Source organism: Amborella trichopoda, chromosome 11 (assembly GCF_054954075.1).
Source record: "Amborella trichopoda isolate Santa Cruz 75 chromosome 11, AtrichopodaSantaCruz75HAP2 v2.0, whole genome shotgun sequence".
In the NCBI taxonomy this organism is placed as follows: domain Eukaryota; kingdom Viridiplantae; phylum Streptophyta; class Magnoliopsida; order Amborellales; family Amborellaceae; genus Amborella; species Amborella trichopoda.
In genome coordinates, this window is record NC_142346.1 from 41,301,735 (window position 1) to 41,328,400 (window position 26,666).

General features: G+C 39.7%; 1 protein-coding gene across 4 annotated transcripts in view; it reads left to right on the top strand.

Moving 5' to 3' along the window:
- The window catches only part of NRPA2 (nuclear RNA polymerase A2), a 122,105-nt gene extending 105,108 nt beyond the window's left edge, over nucleotides 1–16,997 (top strand). For all 4 annotated transcript variants that reach the window (XR_016044816.1, XM_020666417.2, XM_088852339.1 and 1 more), the window contains 3 exons: nucleotides 10,950–11,162; nucleotides 14,958–15,212; nucleotides 16,257–16,997. Coding sequence is in view for 3 of the 4 variants with exons in the window: in XM_020666417.2 (XP_020522076.1) it covers nucleotides 10,950–11,162; nucleotides 14,958–15,212; nucleotides 16,257–16,670 (882 nt within the window). In the remaining variant the exon portion in view is untranslated. The remainder of the gene's footprint in view (nucleotides 1–10,949; nucleotides 11,163–14,957; nucleotides 15,213–16,256) is intronic.
- Nucleotides 16,998–26,666: the final 9,669 nt, after the last annotated feature.

Below are 26,666 nucleotides of genomic sequence, written 5' to 3' on the forward strand. Positions count from 1 at the left end.
TGATGTGGAGTTTTATGCTATTATTCAAGCCTCGCGGTGTGGGCGCCATTATTTGATACAGAGGGAGTTTATTTTTTCCGCATATCATGAAGCACTGAAATATATTAATGGGCAACCTAAGCTAATAAGTGACATGCTCGGTGGATAGCATGCTGAAGTTTGTTTTGGTCATTCGGCATAAGCACAAACAATCAAAATAGAGTGGCAAATGCTTTGAGTAGAAGATCGGCTTTATTGACTACCATGACAACTATAATTATTGGGTTTGAATTTATGGTGGATCTTTATGCAAGTGATGTCGATTTCAAGGAGATATGGGTTCAATGTTGTGATGTAGTCAGTGGAGATGTTCTTATAGTCGAGCTTCATGGAGGTCTTGGAAGACATTTTGGTCAAGACAAAACCATAAGATTAGTGCATACTAGCCTAAATTTTAGAGGGATGTTATGCAGTTTGTCGAGAGATGCCGTATATGTAATTGCAAAAACAAAATACAAAGCATCGTTCTCCACTTACTATTCCTAATACACCTTGGGAGGATGTGAGCATGGATTTTGTGTTAGGTCTTCTACGTGCTCAAAGAGGTATGGATTCTATATTTGTGGTAGTGGATAGATTCTCGTAGATGGCTCACTTAATACCTGCAAGTAGACCATGGAAGCCATGCGTTTTGCAAGTCTATACTCCAGAGAGGTAATGAGGTTGCATGGTATTTTTAAATTAATAACTTCATATTGGGATCTTAAATTTTTTAGCCGTTTTTATGGAACTTTGTAGAAGAAATTGAGAACTCGATTACGGTTCAGTAGTGATAGGTGGCAGGCTAAAGTGGTAAATCATACTTTAGAAATCTTCTCAGGAGTATTGTGGTGTAAAAGAAGAAACAATGGGATCTAGCACTGACTCAAATTAGGTTTGCTTATAGTAGTGCTTGTAGCAGGTCTACTAGTAAGAGTCCATTTGAAGTGGTATATGGGAGGAACCCTAACCATTTGGTTGACTTGGTTACAGTCCATACTAATGGGGGGGGGTCATACTACTATTAAGGGTTTTGTTGAGTAGATGAAAGAAGTCCATGAACCAATGCAAGCAAATATGGAATCCACTATATCCAAATACATAGAAAAGGCAGAGAAACATTGTTGTTTCAAGGAGTATAATGTAGGAGATTGGGTGATGGTGTTCTTCAGGAAGGAAAGGCATCCAGTAAGCAAATACAACAAGTTGCATAACCGCAAGGCAGTATCAACAGTTACAAGGTCGCTTTGCTTCACATATGGAGACCTCAAATATCTTCAACATTGTTAATTTTTATGAGTATCATGGGCCAGAGAGAATGAAGATGAAAGTTATCAGTGAAAGGCTAATTCTCCTCAACCTAGGGAGAATGTTGATATGTATAATGAATCAATTGAACAGAACGAGAACTATCTTCTTCGGAAATTGTCCATTCCTCTTAATTCTCGCGTATATTTGGAGAATGCCATGAAAAGAAAATATTGCTTGGGATGGTTTCTAGTTATTTTAGGTTTGTTTTCGATTGTTTTTAATTGCTTGTGTTCTTATGGACCAGTGGGGGATGTTCTAGGCATTTTACTTAATATCAGGGTCATTTTATTTATTGTATGAACATTTAGTGTTCTTGAACATTGAATATTATTATTTAAGAGGTGTGTGAAGCCCTAAAGGGTCATTCCTATTGGGTTTTGTGGCCTTTAAATGCCTCGAGAGCTTGTGAAATTATTACTTTATAGTGGAATGCATTTCAATGGGAGTGGGAGTGTGTGTGTGTTGACTAACCATGGCTTGGGTGGTTTATGGCCCTGGTTATGTCCAAAACCCTTACCCTTGGGCATGTGGCACTACTGAGAAGGTTTTCCAGTGGGTCCCTTATTGAGGTTAGAGAGATGCTCAAGGATGATGTTCGTAGGTCGAGAGAACTATGTAATCTCTTGTGTACTATGTATAGTGGAATGCATTTCAATGGGAGTAGGAGTGTGTGTGTGTGTTGACTAACCATGGCTTGGGCGGTTTATGGCCCTGATTATGTCCAAAACCCTTACCCTTGGGCATGTGGCACTACTGAGAAGGGTTTGCAGTGGGTCATCCCTTATTGAGGTTAGCGAGATGCTCCAGGATGATGTTCGTAGGTCGAGAAAACTGTGTAATCTCATGTGTACGGTTGTAGGCTTAGAAGAGCAATGGGCAAAGCCTCAATAAAGTTCCGAACAACATGTACACATGTTAACCGCATTAGTGGGAAGCAGCCCTATAGAAGGACATGTGTACATGTGCACAGAGAGCCCCTTTTGCACAGTGGTGTCAAGTATTAAGACTTGTTCTTAAATCGGGGAACTGAAATCCACATTCCAGGATCACGCTTCCAGCATTTATTGACCAACTTTGACAAGCCAATCATGAGCCCCTGCTTTGAGACTGTGAGTCATGGGTCTTTCTTGGGTTGGATAAGAAAACTGTAGTAGATCATGGCTCTTGAGTACGGTGAAGTGCCCTTATTGTTGCTAATTTTGACCCATTGGTATCAGGCCACTTTTATTTTATTTTATTTTGGTATTAGGAATGTTTTTATGATTCTTATAAAAAAATTTCAGAATTTTAAAAATTTATTTCTACTGTAAATTCATTAAAAATATTTTTGAAATTTTAAGAACTAAAAGGGCACATGTGGAGACCAAGGATCCAACTCCCACGTGTGTGCCACCCATGAGTGGGACGTGTGCTTGTGGGGCCCACATATAGTCCATTAGGCAGCACGCCCACTTATTTTGTTTTTATATGCCACTTTTAATTGAAAGTTTTGTTAGTTGGGACTCTTTTTAAAATTTAATAGATTTGTTCCCTATTCAAGTGAGAGTTTTGTTTTCGACCAAAATAAATCATCTTTGACTTCCTATCGATTTTGGAAGATCTAGATAACTAAAAATAGTTATTATTCAAGTTTGGACTCAGGTCAAATTATAAGGGAATAAGGTTTCCTAATTTCCACCAAAAATCATGATGGTTGATTTGTGGGATGTACGGCTCCGATTTAATCTCTCTCACTCTACAGATATCCTAATATTCTAATGGTCAAGCTGGGTAAATAAGATGAAGCATACCTAAAAGAAATCTTATTCGATGTGGGAGAAAAATTTCTTTCTAGTTAAACACTATTTGAACCTCTCTCAGATCATGACATACCTCTGTCTCTCTTGCCAAGAAAAAATCTCTTTCCTCCACCCCTCAATATCTCTCTCTCTCTCTCTCTCTTATTTTAAATCACGCCTCTCCCCTTTTCTCCATAGGGTAATGCCACCCAAAAGAAGAAATCAAGGTGGCAATTTTGAAACCCTAGGTTAGACCTTTGTTGTTTTTGAAGAAAAAAAAAAAGATACAGCCAGCCAAGAGAGAAATAAGACCTCAAGCCCAATGTTTTAAAATGCGGCCGCATCGCCGCATATGCTGCCGCATCATGGCACCACAAAAAATGACCGCTTACGCGGTTTGGAGAGATGCGCCTGCATATGCTCCGCATCAAAGCCGCATAGTGCAATTTTCCGCAAAGATCGAAATTGTGTGATTTGGATGCTTAGTGGAAATACTTATAGGGGTGGTATTTTTCGGCAAAAAGAACACTTAGCTAATATTTATTGGAATGTATGAGCATGCTCACAAGCTACCGAAGAGATAAAAAGGGAGATTAGAGAATACATGGATAGCTTGAAAAGAGAAAGAGAGAAGAAAAAATGAAAAGAAAAGAATTACTTGATGATGTGCAATTATTTGATGTTGATGATAATGATGGTATATCAAAAGTTGCAATGAGGCAAAGGGGTACTCCAATTCCAATCTCAAAGGGTTGTAAATATTGGTGGTAGTGTTGGAAAAAAAACACCTCTCTAAGGGGCCAATAGAAATTTTTTTCACCCCTAACCCTGAAATTGTGGTTTAGGAGGAGGAAAAATACAAAAAAAAAACCCACAATTGACAATCGTTACAAGAAATAATAGAAGAAGTCGGTACGTAAGTATATTGCAAAGTGGCTTTACATGACTGACATTCCTTTTAATACTATAACCCTCGATAGTTTTGCATGTATGGTCCAGGGAATTGGGCAATATGGCCCAAGATTTATTCCTCCTTCACTACATGGATTCCTTATTAAAGGATATTGTATCTGATGTTAGCAAAATTTTGATTTCTCAAAGAGAAAGGTCGGAGAAGTGTGGGGTCACTATTATGTGTGATGGTTGGTTCGATGGGAAGTCGAGGGCATTCATTAATTTTTTGGTTAATTGTCCAACATGTAATGTTTTTGTTAAGTCCGTTGATGCATCAGACGAGTCACATGATGCTACATGCTTATGTGTCTTAATGGATGAGATTGTAGAGTTTGTTGGAGAGAAAAATGTGGTACAAATTGTCACTTACAATTGTGCCAATTATGTTGCAATTGGGCATTTGTTGACTTTGAAGAGGACGCATATGTTTTGGACTCCTTGTGCAGCTCATTGTGTTAATCTCATGCTTAAGGAAATCAGTACAACCTTTATATTTAGTGGGGTGATTTCAAAAGCTATGGTTGTTTTTCGATTTATTTACAATCACACCATGGTCCTAAGCATGATAAGGACTTTTACAAAGAAGAGAGAATTAGTGAGACCGTATCACTAGATTTGCCACATCATTTCTCACTCTTCGAAGCCTAGGCAAGCAAAAAAGTGCCTTGAGGACCATGTTTGCTTCAGAGCAATGGAATCAAAGTAAATGGTCAAAGCATCGGGATGGGAGAAAGGTTGGACAAATCATTTTAACTACATCTTTTTGGAATCAAACAATTATTGCATTGGAGGTAGCTGGCCCTTTAGTGAGTGCTTCGACCGGTTGATGGTGATGTGAAGCTCGCCATGGGCTACATACATGAGGCAATGACTAGGGAGTAGAGATAAAAAATGTTTTAAAGGATGATGAAAATAAATCCAAGGTTATACTTGGAATTATTGATAGGAGATGGGATACCCAGCTTCACATGCACCTCCATTCGGCTGGTTACTTCTAAATTCATCTCTTCACTACAAGCACACCCATCTATTGAGTCATATCGTGCTTGAGAGGTTCTTAGATATGCCTGACAAAGATATCCAAGATGAGATCTAGAGCCAAGAATTGATTAAGTTCAGGTTAGCCTTGAGAAACTTTGGGAGAGAGATTGTTATCAAAACAGGGACACTACAGATCCAGGTAAAGGTCCAAAAAGTACCCTTACTTGTTTATGACTTTATGTATAGTTCCATTGTTTACCCTTAATTTTATCTATAATCTAAATTATAGAATATTAAACAGCTGCATGGTGGGCATAATATGGAAGCGAAACACCAAATCTACATCGTCTCGCTATTCAAGTGTTGAATCTCACATGTAGCTCATCTTGTTGTGAACGCAATTGGAGTGCATTTGAGCATGTAAGTTTTTATTCCTTAATCCTTATTTCTTGGATTTCCATTTCAAATTTCAATTGATTGCACAAGTGAGTGGACCGCGGATCCATGACTAGAGCATGTGTTTGAGGGTGAGGATCTTACATGGCTTGATGTTGAGCTAGCCACAGGGGCTAATGAAGAAGAACAGCCTAACACTAGAGCACAAAGAAGTAGAGCTAAGTCTTGTCGTACATCAGCTCTAGAGGTCGAGGAGGAGTAGGCTGACTGAGAGGAGACCGAGGAAAAAGAATACGTGGAGGCCTCTGAGGATGATAGTGATGATGATGCACATGAAGACTCTCAAGATGACTCCTCTGATTAGTATTTGAAAAATTGAAATTTAGAATCTCACTCTCAAGACTTGAGAAATGATGATATGACTGTATTGACTCTTCTTGAGCTGGGCTGTAAAACTCTTTAATCTTCATGGACTTTTAGTTTGTAGTATTTTGTAACTTTAAAGTGTGCGGTTGCAGATTTGTGCTTATGGTTGTTGATTGTTGAATGTTTTATGAAGCTAGTTTCTAGTTTCTATCAAGGGATAGTGGATACAGAATGTCTGACAGCTAATACTGCTGAAGTTAATGAATAAACTAAATACCTACTATCATATATATCACCTCCATATTTTCTCTATGCATTACCCTGTTTTTTTAGATTTTTTAGAATTATTTTATATTTATTGACCGCATCGCCTCGATGCACCAGCATCTAGACCGCATCGAGCCGCATCAGCCCCCCACCGCTTTGGCCGCATCCGACATTTTAAAACACTGCTCAAGCCTAGCCCTAATTTGATCCTATCAGGTTCCTACAAACCCTAAATAGGTTCCTATGCTCTGTAAAGCCTGAGATTGAAAGGTATTGCTTGAAAAGCCTCCGTATCTTAGAAATTCCAGCAAGATCTAAGGGATTAAAAGTGCGCCATCGGTCAGGGAATCGGGTGAGGGTGTATCATGCCTTGTGAAGGTGAATCCAAGCATCCTCTAGTAAGTCTTACCAGTCATATTTTATACTTTTTTGTGAATTTCCAGGAGCATATTTTGTACTTAAAAATAGTAGAAGATTGGTTATTGCTCCTGGATGGTGATTATTTGTTTTGGGAGTAAAAGTAAAGATCTTAGGTTGTATTTAGGATTTCAATTTTGATTTACAGCAGTGTATAATGGCCCATGTAAGTAGAATTCAGGCATATTGAATAAAAGAAAAGAAAAGTTTTTAAATTTACTTTCTTGAGTTCCACATAGCCACCTTTCAATTCCATGTGATTTTCAGATTGGAAAAAGACAAAAAAGCTTGGGCTTTTGAAGCCCTAGTTGGTTTGATTTGTTGCTTGTGCTTGGTCTGAATTATTGCTGATTTCCTGTCCTTTGAATTTCCTACATCAAATATGGTCCAAAAAGAGGGGACATTAAGCCCAAGGGATTTTCTGGAGAGACGTGGAGTTTGGGTTTAGAATGTTTAACTCTAATCGGACCTTAGGTATCATGATTGTCTTATAAGTGTGGATACCTGGATGATGCTGCAGTTGTGGAAATATCTCACATTCTTGTTGAGCAACAACACAATACAGCCTATTTCCATAAGATTGCCTATTGCCGAAGAAGAGTCAACTCAATCTCTTTGGTTAAACACAACTCTTACCTTACCCAACAAGGAGAAATTGAGCACGCCTTACTCTCATTCTACCAATCCCTCTACTCTGCCCCTCAAGGGCCGAGACCTAGAATGACCTCCCTAAACTTCCTAACCCTCCCTGCTGACCTAGCCTCGTGGTTAGAACGACCCTTTTTAGAGGATGAAATAATCCAAGCACTCAATGCTTTACCCAAAGACAAGGCTCTGGGTCCTGACGGATTTTAGATTGCCCCCCTTAAGGCCTTCTGGGAGATCATCAGTCCAGACTTCCTTCTCTTCTTTGAAGAGTTCTTCCAAAGAGGAACTCTCCACAAAGCCTTGAACGCCACTTTCTTGGCTTTGGTCCCTTAAGGCCTTCTGGGAGATCATCCGTCCGGACTTCCTTCTCTTCTTTGAAGAGTTCTTCCAAAGAGGAACTCTCCACAAAGCCTTGAACGCCACTTTCTTGGCTTTGGTCCCTAAGATAGAAGGAGCCGAGGAAATTCAATATTGCAGACCTATTAGCCTTCTCAACTGCTCTTACAAGCTCCTGGTCAAAACCTTAGCCTCTAGACTTCAACTCGTACTGCCCAGGGTGATCTCCTCCTCCCAAACTACTTTTGTCAGGAAAGACAAATTCTAGATGGGGCATTAGTCGCCCACGAGTGCATTCATTCCAAACACCTCTCTCAGATACCTGGTCTCATCTTCAAAATCGACTGGGAGAAGGCCTACGATCATTTCGACTGGGTGATTTTAGACGAGACCATGGCCAGAATGGGCTTGGAGGATAGATGGAGAAAGTGGATGAGAGGTTGCTACTCCCATCCACATTTCTCAATCCGCATTAACGACACACCCAAAGGTTTCTTTCCCTCCTCAAGGGAACTCCGTCAAGGGGACCCCCTCTCCCCCTTCCTCTTCGCGATAGCGGCTGAAGTCTTTAGTCAATCCATCTTCAAAATCTACTAGACGGGCTTGCTTACATGATTCAAGACCAGCAGACATGGTCCAACTATCTCCCATCTAAAGTACGCGGATGACACCCTTGTCTTCTTGGATGCCTCTGCCAGAGAAGTCGACACTCTGAATTGTTCCTCCATTGCTTCTAGAAGGCAACGGGGTTCAAAGTAAACATGCACAAATCAAGACTGTTGGGTGTCGATTTGACCTCTACTCAAGTCCGCGCCTTTGTGCCTAGCTGGAGATGCCAGGTGGAGGACCTCCCTACCACCTACCTAGGTTTACTCCTAGGCCCGGGCAAACCGAAGAAAAGACATTGGTCGACTGTAATAGACAAGGTAGATAGACGTTTGGCATGGTAGCAGGGTCGCTTCCTTTCCATGGCAGGTAGATCTACTTTGATAAAAGCCACTCTCGCGAACTCGCCAATCTACCTCATGTCCATCTTTCACATGCCTTCCTCAGTGGCCAATCGTCTTAACCAACTCTTGAGGAATTTCTTTTGGTCGGGACAAGGGGAAAAGAAGAAATACAACCTCGTATCCTAGGACTTGGTTTGCCGTCCCAGTACACAGGGTGGTCTTGGCATCCAAAACCTTCGATTGCACAATGTTGCCCTCCTAGGGAAATGGTGGTGGCATCTAACCATTCGAGTGCCGTTTGGGCTTGGGTCCTCAAGCACAAATGCCAAGTCGCTGAAGAAGATTGGCTACCTCAAAGGACCCAGCGACATAATGTTTCTAGTGCATGGAAATCTTTCTCTAAGGCGTTCCTTTTTAATAGGTCTATCAGGTTCATCCCTAGAGATGGATCAAGAATCAAGTTTTGAACTGATCTGTGGTTGGGAACCACCCCCCTCAGTCAGACTTTCCGTTCTCTTTTCTCCTTTACTCGTAATGCCAACTCTACTATAGCGGAAGAAGTGGTCGATTCCGGCGACCGAAGAGTCTGGAGCCCCTCCTTTCGAAGGAGTTTAACCGATGAAAAGATTAGGAAGTTCCAGGTCCTAGCCTCTACTCTTCATTTTCGGTTCTTCTTGCACCAAGGTAGAGATGCTATAGCTTGGACACACCTACCTTCGGGAAACTTTTCGGTTTCCTCTTTCTATAAGAGTTTAGCAACTCAACCAATGCCCTCGGGTCTTCAGCACTCTTAAAAGTGTGGAATTCCATAGCTTCACCTAAGGTTCAAACGTTTAATTGGCTGGCTTTTTCTCATAAAGCCCTCACGATGGACAAACTCCAACTCCCCAACAGTTGCATTCTTTGCGAAATTGAAGAGGAAACCAACCTCCATCTCTTCATCCTCTGTGAATTTTCCTTCGAGCTTTGGGGTTCAGTACCGAATTTATTTAGTATTAGTTGGGCTACCCCACCTTCGGTCAATGACCTTTTTTTCATATGACCTGGATTCAGGATGGCCCAAAGTAGGGAGAATCCTGCGGAGGGCAGTGGAAGCAGCAATCATCTGGTCCATTTGGCTCGAGAGAAACTCTAGAATTTTCGTGGAAGCAAACTCCAACCTCCGGCCATCTTCCAATGAGCTATATCCTCGGTCATTTGTAGGGCCTCTAACCACAAGATTTTCGTGGGCATTCCAGGGAGTTTTTTCCTCCAATGGCTCAACCTCCTTCACCTTTGACCGCAATCTGTCACAAGGCCCAATAATTGGCAGCCCCCTCCTCAAGGAACAATCAAGTTGAATTTTGATGGGTGTTCCTTAGGCAGCCTGGGCCCAGCGAGGGCAGGAGGAATCTATAGAGGCCATGCAAGTTCTACCCTCCTCAAATGTTCAGAATACATAGGCACCAAGGGCTCCACTCAAGCCGAGAGTTTGGCTTTATTAATTGCGCTGAAACATTTTAACCCTTCATGGGGCTCTCACCTCATAATCGCAGGGTATTCCAATAACATGATCTCCTGGGCTAGCGGTTCTACCCCCCCACCTTGGCACCTTATTCCTATCTTTGACGAGATTCAGTACATTTGCAGGGGTGTGGACGTCTCTTGGATGCATATCTGGAGGACGTCCAACGAGTACGCAGATCGGCTGGCGAAAGGAGCTAGAAGATAGGGTCGCCCTCTTTTTGACGTAAGACTGGGGGCAGCCTGACAGTTTGCTTAGCCTTTAGATCTTTCTTTGCACAAGAGCTTACTTTTTGAAAGCTTATTGTCAATCACTGTAAAAGGGCGGCTCTATAAGCCCTTATTTTTGCCTTTATTTGACGTCACTGCTTTTCTAAGCTGCCGTATATTGTTGTAACATCCTTGTACAAACCTGACCTCTTGATTTTTTACTGAGTCCCTGCCTGTGGGTGACTGCAGAACTGTGTATTTGTAATTTCTTTGTCTTTTAATACAAGTTAACCTTCTCTCTTGAAAAAAACAGCAACACAATACATGGAGCTTTCTGATACCATAGATATACTCTCACATGTATGCATTTTGTACCCACGTGAATGCTGTGGCTTTGGTATGGCATTAATACCCCGGATTACATATTAATATAGCTAAATGACCTAATAGATGCACAACATACACTGCATGTCATTGCATATTATTCTCCTGTTAATCTCCATGTGTTGAGTATTCAAATGGAATTGGAACAGACCTGCCTTTTACATATTTCTAGGAGCTTATATATTTGTAATAACACTATTTATTTTGGTGTTTTGAGATTTAATGTAGCTTTATAGTGGAAAATGACTATTTGTCGTATAGAAGTGCCTGATTGATGTGGATCTGCTTATATGAAGCACATTGAAGTTTTTGACTATATATATAAAGAATTTGCCCTGTGAAATTTGATATCTATGAACTTGCTTTATAAGCTTAACATGGAACTATAATATTTTGCGAGAACTAAATTGTTGAAAGATTTTTCATGCAGGCTAGATATCGACTTCGGCGCCCTAGAAATCCAATCATTGGTGACAAATTCAGTAGCAGGCATGGACAAAAAGGTGTCTGTTCTCAGTTGTGGCCTGACATTGATATGCCATTTTCAGGAGTTACTGGAATGCGGCCAGATCTTATTATCAATCCACATGCATTTCCTTCTAGAATGACCATTGGAATGCTTTTGGAATCCCTAGCAGCAAAGGTGTCTTCTCAATTATTAGTATTTGCTTATCTTTTACTGTGATTGGTACTTAGCTCATTACATGCTTGAATTCTTTTCTTGGAATTTTTATCTCCCATACGGTATTTTTGCTTTTTGATATTTGAAAATCACCAATTAAGAGGGTTAATATATACATATATATATATATATATATATAGGAAAATTCTTCCCAACATAGGCGAAAATGAACAGTGATTTCACCTACCCTCATCACCATCCAAATTTCATCGCACGATCACTGTTGTCTTGTAGTGTTTCAATTTTCATTTTTTTTTCTACAAATCCAAATTACTTAAAATTTGGAGCTTGCATGCATCTTAGTGAGGCGCACTTAATAAAACTATGAAACAAATAATTCACAAAATATAAATTGATCATAATACCCCTGTAAATTTTCGGGGGTATTTTGGTCAATTTATATTGTGCGACTTATTTTTTTTATATTTTTATTAAGTGCGCTTCACTAAGGTGTACACACACTCCAAAATTCAGATCATGCCAAATAGTTAAAAAAAAAATGAAAAATGAAAATTGAAACACTATCGGACAATTGTGACCGTACGATGAAGTTTGGATGGTGATGAAGGTAGGCGAAATCACTTTTCATTTTTGCCTATAGGCATTTTGTAGTATCTTCTATAAGTAATCCCCAAAAAAAAAAAACAAAGTTCAATTTGGACCCTAGATATGGTCAAAATGAGTCCCCTCCAAAAACGAATCTAGACCATTCATTTTGTGAATTTTAAGATCTTAGCCTTTATAAATTCAAAATCATTTTTTTCCTTTTTAACATTGTTCATCTAATGATAATAAAGCCATCCAAACAAATTGGAAATGAAAAAGTCCTTCTAAGGCCGAGATCCAAGTAGCACTCCAAAATGAACGGCCTATGTTAATTGGGCTAAAAAATTACTTTCTAGGTTGCGTTTTCAAATTTTTCTTTTCTTGTAATTGTTCATTACAATAAAACAAGTGTATATTTCAAAATTTGGATCAAACAAATGGCCATAGGATGGTTTTTTACGGTTGTTGCATCATATTACTATACAACGGTTGCATGAAATCATTGCTATATATATATATATATATATATATATATATATATATATATATATATATATATATATATATATATATAGAGAGAGAGAGAGAGAGAGAGAGAGAGAGGAATGGATCCCGTCAGCCCACAGGTTAATGAAATTGCAAAGGTTAATGATAGAATGAGTTGCGAAGGGTGTATAACTTTGTGGTCTATTTCTTAAAGAAAGTTATTTTTGTAAATATCACTACAAGGCAAAAGGTACTTTTGTCATCTCCATAAAGGGTAAAGTTGAAAACATTTTATTAAAAGACAAGGGCACTATACAAATGAATTCTAGCACACTAACTTTCAAAATGCCATTGTACTTTGGTAAAAATTTCAAATTTACCCTTGTTTTGTGGTTAAGTTATCTATTAAAATAATTTTTTAAACAAAAAATAATGATCTTTTTTGATAAATGCACCCATCACAACCCTCTATCATTAGCCTTTGTATTTTGAGGGGTTGTTAACTCTAAACAAGCCTATGGGAGTGGATTCAGTATGCCCACTAGCTAACCGCTACAATAAATGCCAATGGCCCAAATTGAATCTGGGCCAATCTGATGGTCACGACCTCTTTTCGTGTTTGAATTTTAATTTTTTTTTTTTTATAAATCCAAATCACATGAAATTTTAGGTGTATGTTCTTCTCATCAAAGCGCACCTAATAAAAATATAAAAAAAATTGACCAAAATACCCTTGAAACTTTACAGGGGTATTTTGGTCAATTGTTTTCATGTAAAATATTTTTTTTATATTTTTTGAAATTCACCCATTTTTAATGTACACACGCTCCAAATTTCAGATCATTCCAATTTGTAGGAATAAATTAAAATTCAAACACTACCAAACATCCAGGATCGTCAGATCGGCCCAGATTCAATCTGGGCCATTGGCGTTTACTATAGCAATACGCCATTGGGTTGACAGGATCTTTTCCCTATATATATATATATATATATATAGGAAAAAGCTAAAAAAACGGCTATAGGCGAAAATGAATAGTGTTCACCTTCGTCACGGACTTGCTATGTCCGTGGCAGTTTATTGAACGGAGCCACAACGGATGGCGCGTGGTCCGTGGCAGTTTCCGTGGGTTTTTTTACCGCGACGAACACTTTCACAGACATGCGAAAAATCTTGCCGCCTGAAAAAAACAGATGACGATGGCACTCTGGGCGAGATCACTGTAGCATCTAGCCCATAGGCGTTACGTAAATGCTTCCATATAGATATATATATGCAGATTCCAAAACATCACAGTGTAGGACAGGGAAGGAAACTGGAGCAAGTTTTTCCCTCTAGGTTCCTTGTGTCCCTAGAAATTAGTTCATCAATACTGATGCTTAATAAATTATGTGGGATTATTAAAGGTTTCCCAATACACAAGCAGATATGGCGTGAGTACCACTTGTAAGGGATTGTCATCTCCAGCTTCTCGATAAACTGTTGAAGCTTCCACCGTGAAGATGTACAACTGCTTACACTTAAAATCATATCCCTCAACAATCTTCCTTCAAGCTTTCAAGTCATAAGACAATGAGAGGTAAAAAGGTAATGGAGCAATTATGAGATCATGTAGTACTAATTTTTTGAAGTTTGACTTGGGTGGGGACTTGCATGCTACCCAAGTCATATTGAGTTGATTCAGATGAGTCTCTCTAAGACTTGGTTGGGTCTATTGATAGCACAATAGAAGATAGACCGACCCAGACGAGTCTCATAATAAACCACAATAATTGCCAGAAAGCCAGCTGACTCAATTTGGGTGAGTCCGGAATTGACTCAGGACTCAACAAGTTTTAAAACAGTGTTATAACAGGAACTTTATGTGATTGAAACTTGCCACATGAAGAACATAAGATATTGAAAATGATTGCGAGATGTCATTGTTCCCCGATCGCAATGTAAATGTGTATTTCCGTGTTCTGTGTGATCTAAGTTATGAAACCATGGATTTGAAAGATGAACGTGTAAGGAGAAAGATTGAAACTGTACTGTCTACAACACACCTGAGAAGAGAGGACAGCAATCGTGTAGTTCATTAATTTATCCTGTAAAACACCCTCAAGTCAATGGATTTGGAGCTTGGGGATGAGTTTGGCAATAAATAAAAACATTATATGCATTGAGAAGTAAAAGTACCGGTCTCTATTTAGTTGAGGCACCGACTAATTTGTTATATCATTACATGTGCCGGTGTTGCACTCATTATTAATACACTGATAAAGCTTCTTAGTTGAAATTCGAGGCCAATATGAGAGGTATCCAGTTGAAGAAACACTGTTTCCAGCACCTTTATGAATTCATGCAATCCCTGCACAGGTTTCTCTCACTAGACTTTTGGGACAACTTCATAATGCAAGAACTGCTTCTCCAAATCAAACATTTGACTTTGGGGAAGAAGCATAAACCTTCTCTCTCTTATGTTTAATTGATAATCGTATCATTCTTGAAAAGTGTTAATATGTTTTGAGGCAGAAAATGGCTTGGCAAGCATACTTGGCTAAGTAGCTGTGTGATAGGATCTATGGAGCCCTCGGGATGGTGGCGTTTCCCTGAGACTCACTAACCGCCATCACGACCATGCTAATATTGTACCACTAATTGACAATGACAATTGAAGCATGATTTATCAAAGAAGAGATAAGAAGTATCATGCTTACTGTCAGGTATATCTTGTTTTGCAGGGTGGTTGCCTTAAAGGAAGTTTTGTTGATGCAACCCCATTTGCCAGCTCCACTAGTCAAACTAATGCAGAGTCACAATCCAAATCAGGCACTCCTATTGAGGAATTTGGACCTGTGTTGGCTTCATATGGTTTCAATTATCATGGAACAGAAGTCCTGTACAGTGGTGTTCTCGGTACAGAACTCACTTGTGAAATATTTATTGGCCCGGTTTATTATCAACGTCTGCGGCACATGGTTTCTGATAAATTTCAGGTGTGTATTGGATTTTCTTGCATAATCCTGCAGTAAAAGAAATGTGTGGCGCAAGAATCTTATTGGATTCACTTTTGTGTGTGCTTCATTGATTTTAGCGATCCTATATAGTAGTATCTTTTGCTCAGTTTGATGTTATAGTCCAAAAGTTAACAGACGTGTGATTTCTTTGGCATTCATGTTTATTTGAACTGCTGAGGGATTGGACACGGGACAATTATGATGTCCATGTATATAGGTTTTGCTTCTGAAGTACATGAGAGTTTCTCTACATCCACTGTGCATTTCTTAACCACCAGCAAGTGCCTAAATTATATTCTTTGAAAGTGGGAACTGTTTTGTGAATGCAAAATTCTAGACCTGAGTGACAATACATGTGGAAGCTATAGTAATAAGAGGTCTGCTCTGAATGCTCTGTACTTTTCATTGTATCTATTGACTGGTGAGATTTTCTTGGATAATCATCATAGTTTTTTTCTTTTAATCGCTGGTGCCATATTCACATATTTCATTTATCTTGAATCTGTGAATTTTGTTTTATATTATTTACTTTGGAGGTTAAAGTGTCACATTCTTAATAGGTGATCTGATGCTCGAGTATGTCATTTATTAGGATGATCCTCTGAAGATCTCATGTTTGATGTTGCTTCTGTATGGTGAACCCGATTGTTACATCCATTTCATTCTACGTATTTCATAATCGAGGATCAGATTATTGAGGAACCCTGTTCTCAGCAGTGTCATTGCCATCATAGCTTTTTCTGGACTTGTTCGAGTTTTTATCAACTTGTACTGTATATATTATCTTCTTATCATTGGATAAACCTGTGAGCACTGTTCACTAGAGTTGTATAAGCTTTCTGTGGTTTAGACAATTTTTAGAAAGGGGTAATTGACAATTTTTGTAGAGGTCCACAAACTTAAATGCATACTCTCCCCCCTCCTCTTCCCCCACCACCATCAAAAACAAAAAAAAACAAAATCCCTCCTTCCCTACCTCCCTCCTTCCTTTCCTCTCTCACTCTCATATTTATGTACATGCAGGTAAGGTCAACAGGGCCAATCAACCCCGTTACGAGGCAGCCACTAAAGGGAAGGAAAACTGGGGGAGGTATTCGTTTTGGAGAGATGGAGCGTGACGCCCTACTTGCTCATGGAGCATCTTATCTCCTTCACGACAGGCTCCATACATGCTCTGATTACCATGTGGCACATGTGTGCTCACTATGCAGGAGTCTTATTTCGACATCTTCTGTCCAACACAAGAGAAAAAATGGCACACAACCAATCCCAGGCTTAAACCTAGGTGGAAGTATTGCTTCAAAGATCATCTGCCACAGTTGCAAGTCAAGCAAGGGAATTGAGACAGTGGCCATGCCTTATGTCTTTAGGTATTTAGCAGTTGAGCTTGCGGCTATGAACATTAACTTGTCCCTACAGGTACGTGAAGGAGCATGATGATCTTGGAGGTAACTTATGGAGCGCTCTGTGCTACTGCCTGATGTAATCATTTCAAGGATGTCTTTGTCGCGCACTTCTCAGTTTTGTAGTGGTTAACCAGTATTTTATCTCCATGCTTTGATGAGTGGTGACAGTTGCTGTGTGTTGCGACCAATGGGTTTGTCAAAGGAAAAGCTTTTCTGTAAGCTTTTTAAGGCATGTTGCTCCATTTTTTGTTCCAGTTCGGCAAAAGAAAGGTGAGGTGTTTGTCAAACATAACTATTTAATAATGTGTGTTTATGGTTTAATTATTCATGCATTTATAGGAAATAACCTCTTGAATCATACAGTTATTCATGCATTTATGGGAAATAACCTCGTCTTATTCATGAAGTATGCAAGCTACCTCATAAAAACGTTTCCGTAATAAACGCATCTGATAAAACAGTTTTTTCAAATTAGAGTGATTGATTCATATTGACAATCGTGCGCATTCTTTTGTTTTATCAGTTATAGATAGGTTAGTAAATGCGTGAAACCTTCTGTTCCATGATTCATAGAAGGTTAGAAGCAGTATTTTTAAAAGGGAAAATATATAGAACTGATTTCTCAATAGACTCAAATTTGAAATATATCTGGAGGCATCAACATTTTCAAAAAAATTTCTACTAACCCTTTAAACACATATAACTACGTTTTATATCACGTTTTCATCCCAAAAAAAATATAAAATATCAGACTTTTCCATTCTAACTTTTCACTTTTCTTTTTCTCTCTCGTTTTGCTCTTTTCCTTGTCTGTCTCTCTCTATCTAAATCCAGCAGCCAAAAGGCTTTGGCTCTCTCTCTCACGCGCTCCCTAACTTTACCCCCCTCAACCGCTCCCTTCCCCTCCCCTCCCCTGCCTTGCCCCCCCTTTTCTCTCTCTCTAAATCCAGAAGCCAAAAGGCTCTAGTTTTCTCTCACACACACTCGCCCTACCTTTTTCCCCCTCAGCCCCTCCCCTTTCGATGTCTCTCACCCTAAATTAGGCCTGTCGTTTTATTTGTCGAAATAATTTCCGGTTGGGTTCTCAATCATTGAACCCCACAATGAGAAAGGAGAGAGCAAGAGACGGGAAAGGCCACTTTTTTTTTTTTGTCCATCTTGAGTTTCAGATCCTCCTCTCATTTCTAGCCACTATTTGTGAGGATCAAAACTTTGGAGGTTGGCCACCTTTCTTTGGTCGAAATTCTAAAGCGAGAAAGTGAGATTACCTAGCAGGATAATTATATCCCTCATCCGGTCTCTTAGTTAGATATTGACGTTATGGTCACCCATAGCTTAAAGAACAAACAAATTTCAAGGATACAGGATGCGATGCCTTATTAAAGACTTTACCCCTCTTATATTGATTAGGTCCCGTTCCTTTATATTATAAGAAAGGGAAGTTTTCCTTATTCAGTGGAATCACCTCCTTGGACCAGCATATTGCCCACTTTTAGGTGGCATGTCGGGAAACAGCGAGTGATGGGAGATTTCTTCTCTGACAATTTGTTGAGACCCTCGATGGCTCGGCATTCCAATGGTATGCCCGGCTTCCTCCAAACTCGTTGCATTCATGGGAGGAGATGGAGAAATTGTTCTATCAAGGCTTATATGAGGTCGAGAGAGAGGTTCAAACTATTGAACTTCTCACCCTGACTCAAGAACTAGATGAACCGGTGGATCAGTTCTTATCAAGATGGAGAAACTTGGCTTCTCGTCATCCGAATCCTATGCCTGAGAAGGAAGCAATCCAGACTTGCGTGCGAAACATACGATCTGAAATTGCTCTACATGTCGAGGCATCCAATCCGACCTCCATGTCATAGTTGATCTTTAAATCAGTTTGCATAGAAAGTTTGTCACGCCATCATGGTGGGACACGATAGCCATCTACAAGTTCAACAAACAACTTGGGCAATGGTAACTCTCAGAATAACACATGGGGCAACCAACAAAAGGGGGTAATCAGTGCAGCCGTCATGGTCACTGATTCAAAGAAGGCTCCCTCCCAAACTTTGGACCTCTCTAAAGGGGTAATCGCGACAACAGTGACACCCCAGGCTGGCAAGCAACAACCATCGTATAATTGGGTACCTCCACCAACCAACGTTGATCGGGGTGATTATTTCGCCAGACATAGGAATAAGGTCTATCCCTTCGAGAAGGAATGGGTCCCTACGCTGTTTTGGTTACTATTAAAGTAGAATATGATCCAGCTTCCAGAAACCAAGTTCCCTGAGCAGTTTGGCCTTTGACATTCAAGCGAATTATTGTGCCTACCATCGAAGGATCAATCATCCCACAGATGATTGCTATACGCTAAAGAATATCATTGAGGCCCTCATTCTGAAAGGTCATATAAAGCTTGAAGATTTGAAGAAGGCCTTTGGGGCAACTGAAGCCTGTCCTACCGTAACCATTCAAAAGGAAGACGAAATGCTTGATATCCTCCACTCTTTCTTCATTATAATGCTTCAGGAAGGCATAATCACATCGAAGCAGGCAAGGCAACCCCACTGCCTTGCTAAGGGGACTAAAGATCGTTGGTGCCAATTACATCAAATAAGAGGTCATTATTTGTCAAAATGCACAACTTTCCTTGATATAATTGCAAAGAAGATGCAGGAGTGTCAAGAATTTATAATCTCTCTATAATTGATCCCCAAATCACTTCTCCATCGGGGCAAGAAGATCTCACAAACCAAGACCTTCCTATTAATGACTTAGACTCTGCGGAACCCTCGGATTCCCAACCATGGATAACCTACCATGGCCGAAGCAGACTCAAGTCCTTGAGACGAGAAGCGGTTCGCCAAGCTAGAGCGGTTTGCCACCCCAGTGAGACAAATCAGACATCACGTCAGAAAACCAGAAAGAGATGAGCACCAAGGGCTGCTCACTGAAGAAACAAGACCGCTCAACCCATAGTCAAGCAGGAATTTCTCAGGCCCCTTCTCCTGTTGCCAACCTTGCTGGACTTCATCCCTGGCACAATTCTTTTTCCTTCTTCATCCTGTCAAGAGGATGCTTTCGTCTCATCTCCCACTCAGCACACGTCCAATGAGGGTGATGACGTTAAAAGAACTCCGCAACGGTTTAAGCAAGGGAAAGACCTAAAAGATCCCCTACACCCGTCTAACTCTAGCGATGACGTAAAAAGCTGCCCTGATCGGTCTGATGAGGGGAACGACCTTAAAAGTCCCCCACCTTCTAACCCTACTTCTCATTCTTCCTTGTCTATGTCTCCTACAAGTACAACCTTGATATGTCCGGACTTCGATGCTCTCAATAGAGAACTTGAGGGATCGAACATAACTAGGATGCAACGGAAGCGACTGAGAAAGACCCTGGCACAGGCAGTAGGATTCTTAACAATTGATGATGCCCTGACAGCTAAAGTTAAAGCAGAGCCACCTTCTTTAAAGAAGCGCAGGAAGTCGAAGCCAAAGAACCCCAGTGGCCCCTTGAGCCTGACTACGAGCAGAGGCTGAGAGAATCAATGGGGGAAAGTTTTTATTCTCAAGAGGCTTTCCATATTGTACAAGTCTATGAAGCATAGGTCACTGCAGAGCACCCACTACACACATCTGCGCAAGGGTCGTGTGATTCACAAGAGGACACTTCACGTCCAACCTTTGTTGAACACCAAAACAAGCTCCTGCAGCCTGATTGGCTTCCCATTTTTGAGGTCGACCCTTTTGTCCCTCCATCCGAGAAAGGCGTAGAAATCATGACATGCTCTGAAACCCTATTGGAAGTAGAGATGTCAGGGTCATGGGTCTTTGTGCTTGAGGTTGATGAAAAGACCTCTGAAAATAATGATGAAGAGTTCCAAGAGGCCCCATAAGAATGGGAAGAAGGTGGTCAAGCCACAGCTAACGAACTCGAAGAAATAAATCTTGGAGACAAAGCAGATCCCAGACCCACTTTCATTTCAGTAAATATGTCTCAAGAAGAGAAAGAGCATTTCACGACCTTCTTGCAAGCAAACCGTGACGTTTTTGTTTAGCATTATCGTGAGATGCCCGGCTTAGACCCTCAAGTACCTGTTCACCATCTTGGCATCGATCCGGCTATCCAACCCGTCAAACAGAAATCGAGAAGGTTCAGGCCTGACCTCGAGATGCAGATAGACGTCGAGGTGACCAAACTCAAACAAGCAGGCTTTATTCCCGAAGTCAAGTACCCGAAATGGCTAGCAAATGTTGTTTCGGTCAAGAAGAAAAATGGCCAAATTATGGTGTGTATTGACTTTCACGATTTGAATACCGCCTGTCCCAAGGATGACTTCCCGTTGCCATTCACCCAGATGCTCATCGACTCTACCGCTCATTGTCAAACCTTTTCCTTCATGGACATATACTCCGGCTATAATCAGATAAGGATGGCACCTGAAGATGAAGAGGCCATTTTATTCTTGACTCCAAAAAGGGTCTTCTATTACACAATGATGCCTTTTGGATTAAAGAATGCTGGCGCCACGTACCAGAGAGCAATGACGACCATTTTCAAATACATGATACACAAAGAAGTGGAATGCTATGTAGTTGATTTGGTGGTAAAATCTGAAGAGGTGGATGCTCACTTGAGAGACCTTGAGAAGGTATTCGAGCGTTTGCGTCTTCGTCAACTTAAAATGAACCCGCCAAAATGCGCTTTCGGAGTGTGCTCTGAAAAATTCTTGGGGTTCATCGTCAGACATCGAGGGCTTGAAGTCGAGCAAGTCAAGATCAAAGCAATCTAAGAAATTCTGTCACCGACGGCGCTTCGAGAACTGCGCTCCCTCCAAGGGCAACGGGCCTATATTTGCAGGTTCATCTCCAACCTCTCAGGTCACTGTAAACCCTTTACACACCTACTAAAGAAAGATACCCTATGCATCTAGGATGAAACATGTCAGACAGCCCTTGACGACATCAAGCATTATTTACTCAATCCTTCAGTACTTTCAACACCAGTATTGGGAAGACTCTTGGTTCTATATGTGACTGCTTTAGACGAGTCCCTCGGAGCATTGTTGGCACAGAACAATGAAAAAGGAAAAGAAATGGTGTTATATGACCTCAGTTACAGGAAGCAAGGGGCTGAGAAGAATTATCTCCCTATTGAGAAGATGTGTCTGGCCGTAATCTTCGCAGTACAAAAACTCTGTCATTTCTTGCTCGGTCATGAAGTGAAACTTATATCGAAAACTGATCTTGTAAAGTTTCTCATGACACGCCCATTCTTGTCGGGACGCCTGGTTAAGGGGGCAATATTACTGATAGAGTTCGACATCACGTATGTCCCCATAAAAGGCCATCAAGGGCCAGGCCTTGGTTGACTTTCTCGCAGCACACCCTGTATCGACAGAATCTCCTCTATCAAGCGACTTCCCAGATGAAGAAGTATTCTATGCTGACCTTGCTCTTGTGTGGGAATTGTACTTCAATGGAGCCTTCAAATCAAATCAAGGAGGCACCGGAGTAGTATTCCTGAGTCCGAGAAGAGGGATATTGCCACTTTCTTTCTCTCTTACTTAGCCGGTTGTCATGATGAGGTAGAATGTCAGGCCCTTATAATCGAACTGGAGATAGCTTTCGACCTCGACTTGGAGCAACTCAAGATCTATGGCGACTCTGAGTTGGTTATCCGACAGCTCAAAGGGATTTTTGATGTGAGAAAAGACACTCTAAAGCCTTATCACGATACTACAAAATCGTTTATGGCTCAGTTTGAGGACGTATCCTTGAGTCACATCCCCAGAAGGCTAAACTTGCAGGCTGACGCACTTGCAAAACTCACCTACAATTCAATTATCATCACCAAGGCCCACGCTTGTCTGGGTGGAGAATGGAGACACATCGAGCGAAGAACCGAGGTTGATGCGGATAACGAGAGATATATTTTCCCCGAGTGCTCCTTATCCATTTTTAGCGCTTCTGTCAGCCAAAGAAGTAATCAAGACTAAACAAGAATAGCACAGACAAGTAGCTAAGGGTTGAAAGCAAGAACCATAATTCTTTGACCCAATGTGTGCATAAATGGATGGAAGACCACCAATTATTCGGCCTTTTCGATAGTTAATTGTTTGCATATTCTCTTGATTTTTTACATCTACATATCCTTGTTGTAACATGCAATCGAAGCTTCATGCTTAGAATAGGGACAAGATAGGGTTTTCTAAGGAGGCCCTCCAATATTATTTGACCTTAGATTTAGATTGGGTTCAACCTCATCCTAACTCTAGCTGGGGTAAAGAGCATCTTGTGAGTATTCCACTCGTGATATTAATATGGAGGTTACTGGAAATTTTTATGAGCGTCCACAAATTTGAGGAGAGTCCTTTTATGGAGGCTTTGAATCTTCATGGTATTAATCTTGGAACATAACAGAACCCGTTTCTCAACCAGGAGCTGCCGCTTGAGTCTAAGGATTGGCTTTGCTTTTAGGGAGCAGAGGAGTTGCGATGACCAAATGACCCCAGTGAGAGGTTAAGAAAGAAGGAAATAGAAAATCACATAGGGAGACCGAAAAAGGAAAGCGAGAGAGAAGGATGGCATGTGCCATTTTGAAATTTGTTTGGGATAGGTGGTTCAATGTCAAAAGAAAGGTTTTAAAAAAATTGATACCGCAAGATACAATCTACATATGTGGGTCTATTAGGAAATCATACACGAAATTAAGGTCTATGAAGATATTTTCCCTTTTTAAAATCGAATAGGGAATTGTTAGAGGCTGTACAGATTCCTAGGTGGAATTGGCAATTTGGTAGTATATATGATATAATATTTCCAATTTAATTTAAAATGCTCCAATGGATTTTTTGGCTAATATTTATTGTTATGAGCCTCATTAAGGCACTCTTGTGACTGCGCAATACATCATATAGCCCTGTCTTTCTTAGGAGTTCGCAATACATCATATATAGCCCTGTCTTACTTAGGAGTTCAAAAATAAATACATGCAAAGGGCCATACGGTCTGATCAGGGCATATTGTCTAAGCAGGGAGCTCTTTTGAGTTTGTTGGAAGAAACTCCTACATATATTCTATATATATGTATATATATATTATTATTTTTTACTACTTTTGTTGGATCGTCGATCAAGACCATCCATGTCTACCAATCTAGCCAATTCGAACTAGAATCGATGGGTGGATGATCTGCCCCACCGATCTAGGTTTTGAGACCCTGATTCAGAGAGGGGACATTGACACTTCTCAATTTTTTGACGCTGCTAAGTTTTCTCCAAATATGTGCTTGGGATGGCCCAATTTTTTTTCTAATACTCATTCGATGATTATAAATTGGATTCCAAAGTTTCAAATCGAAAAAATCCTCCTAATTAGGTCTTTTGCTTGAGGGCTCAAGTGTATAGAGGTAGAAATACTTGACCAACCCAATCCATATGACCCGGACCAGGCCCTACTTTTGGCTTGCAGGCTGGGCTTGGACCTGTAATCGAAGGCCGGGCCAGCATGGCACGTGTCAACATGTCAATATTTCTATTGATGCATGTGAAGGTACTGACGGAGACCCGAGTTTTCCTATTAAGTGTGATGGGATCTCCTTCCGCTTCTTTCTATTTTGTCGTCGGGCAGAATAGAATTTTATTTTAAAATGGTTTAGTAAATTAATGAAACCGATTGGTACTACCAAACTGAGTGAAAAATCAATAATCTCCAATAAATTGGAATTATCTTAATTTTGTCTCAATAAATTTTGTTGCCGATAATAACTCCGATAATATTATTATGAATTTATCACAATAATTAAGGGCATCCCCTTATATTCACGATAAAAACTTATCCCCTAATAATTTTTATGTAGCATGAAAGAAAAATTGGCATTGAATTGGAAAGAAACATTTTATTGATTTAGAAAGAGCTCTCAAATTTCATTAAAGCAAATGGGGGGCAATTTTCAAGTAATTGACAGTGATATTTAGTTTAAGCTGTTAAATTGGATAATGAAGTATGATGTTTATATAGAGCCGAGGCTCTAAACAATCAAATTAGAGCGCACCTCAAAAATTTCACTAGAAGAGGTTGTTTTGATCCAAAATATCCTCAAATTGATCATCTCGACCTCAAAAATTTCACTAGAAGAGGTTGTTTTGATCCAAAATATCTTCAAATTGATCATCTCGACATCAAAGATGTATGGACATGAGAAAAAAATGGATTTTAAGTTTTGAAAACAATGCATTTTTGGACCGTCAAGATTTTCAAATTTTCATAGATCTGCTCAATCTACAATATTTTTAAGCTTTAAATTTTATAATTAAATATGAAAATATATTTTATGGTTATCACAAAGATTTTCAATATTGAAACCATATTTCTCAACACTATTTGAATGTGCGCTTTACTTTGATTGTTTAGAGCCTCGGCTCTATACAAACCGCACCCTATTTTAATTTTGATTTACACTAGAGATTATTTTCAACTTTGTCAAATAATTTTTTTGGAAAATGAAAAATTTTACATAAGGTTGAGACCCTAAACAATCAAACTAAGGCTTACCTCAAAATTTCATTAGAAGAAGTTGTTTCGAGGCCGAAAAACCCTCAAATCCACTCATCTTGTCGTTGAGATACATGGATGTAAAAAAACAAATGACTTAATGTATTGGTAACAGAGTATCTTGTAATGCATTATCTATACCATTAATATTTCAGCTTTTTTAGTATTCATAGATTTGCTTGATCTACATTTTTTTAAAGCTTTGAATTTTGTAATTAGAGATGAAAATAAATTTTCCGGTCATCATAAATATTTTCAGTATTGAAACGACATTTTTCGGCACCATTTGAAGTTGCGGCTTATTTTGATTGTTTAGGCCCAGCCTTGTACAAGTACAAACTACACCCTTTAGGAAATGTATACAATATGACCATTTACTTTTTGGTATACGAACTCACAACCACAATCAAATGTTAGATATGAAGTCGGGTGGTTAAAAGTTTATTATTAATTAGGCACAAAATCCAAAATGAAATTTCTTGAACTATCATACATGCTTTAAGGTGCAATTTCGCATTGTGACCTTGTACCTTATAATATACAAACCAAAATTTTAACATATTTTAATTTGAATTCATGTCCATCAGTCTCCATAAGAACTTATTTTAAAAAAATTTATGAACGCATGAAACTTATCCGACAAATTTTCTATACAAACCAAAATTTTGACATATTTTAATTTGAATTAATGTCCATCAGTCTCCATAAGAACTTATTTCATGATAAAAAAATTTATGAACGCATGATACTTATCCGACAAATTTTTCAGTAAGACAAACGATAATTGGCAAGAAGCTGCGGAAAAAAAAAAGGATGCTACAAAATAACGCCAAAGACGTGGCTAGTCACGGATAGCTTATGGTGGGTCCCACCTGGCTGCCTAAGTATTTCTTTCTCATCAAAGTGGATGGGTGGCTCCGGCCCGGCCGCCCCACCCATCAACCCCATAATAAGTCAGGCTGGGCCAGCTAGGCCCCTGAGCACGAGCTAGGCCTTTATGTCTTTGGCCTGGCCCATGAAAACATGCTTCTCTTTTAATATCGACTATAAACACTATCTAGGAATTACCTCTAAGTCTAAGTAGTTAGGGAACCACAACATGACGTCTAGAACTCCGTTCTACCTTAGTTAAAAATTAAAAATAAAAATAACCAAAATATATTAGGAAATGAATATTTTTAAATTTTATAAAATGTCTTTAATTCATCATCATCATCATCTTAGCCTTTTTCCAATTAATTGGGGTCGGTTACGTGAATTCTGGTCCGGCATTCTGCGCTATTAAGGGTCATACCCTCAGAGGGGCCATAAGTCCCCATATTTTTTTTCAATACTTTCAACCATGTCCTTTTGGGCCTACCCCTTGTCTTTTTTTAGCCTTCCACTTGAACTAACTCGAACCTCCTAACAGATATTGTATTGGGTATGCATCACACTCAGTAAAATATCTTCAATTAATAAATTAAAAAAGTAACCCCTAG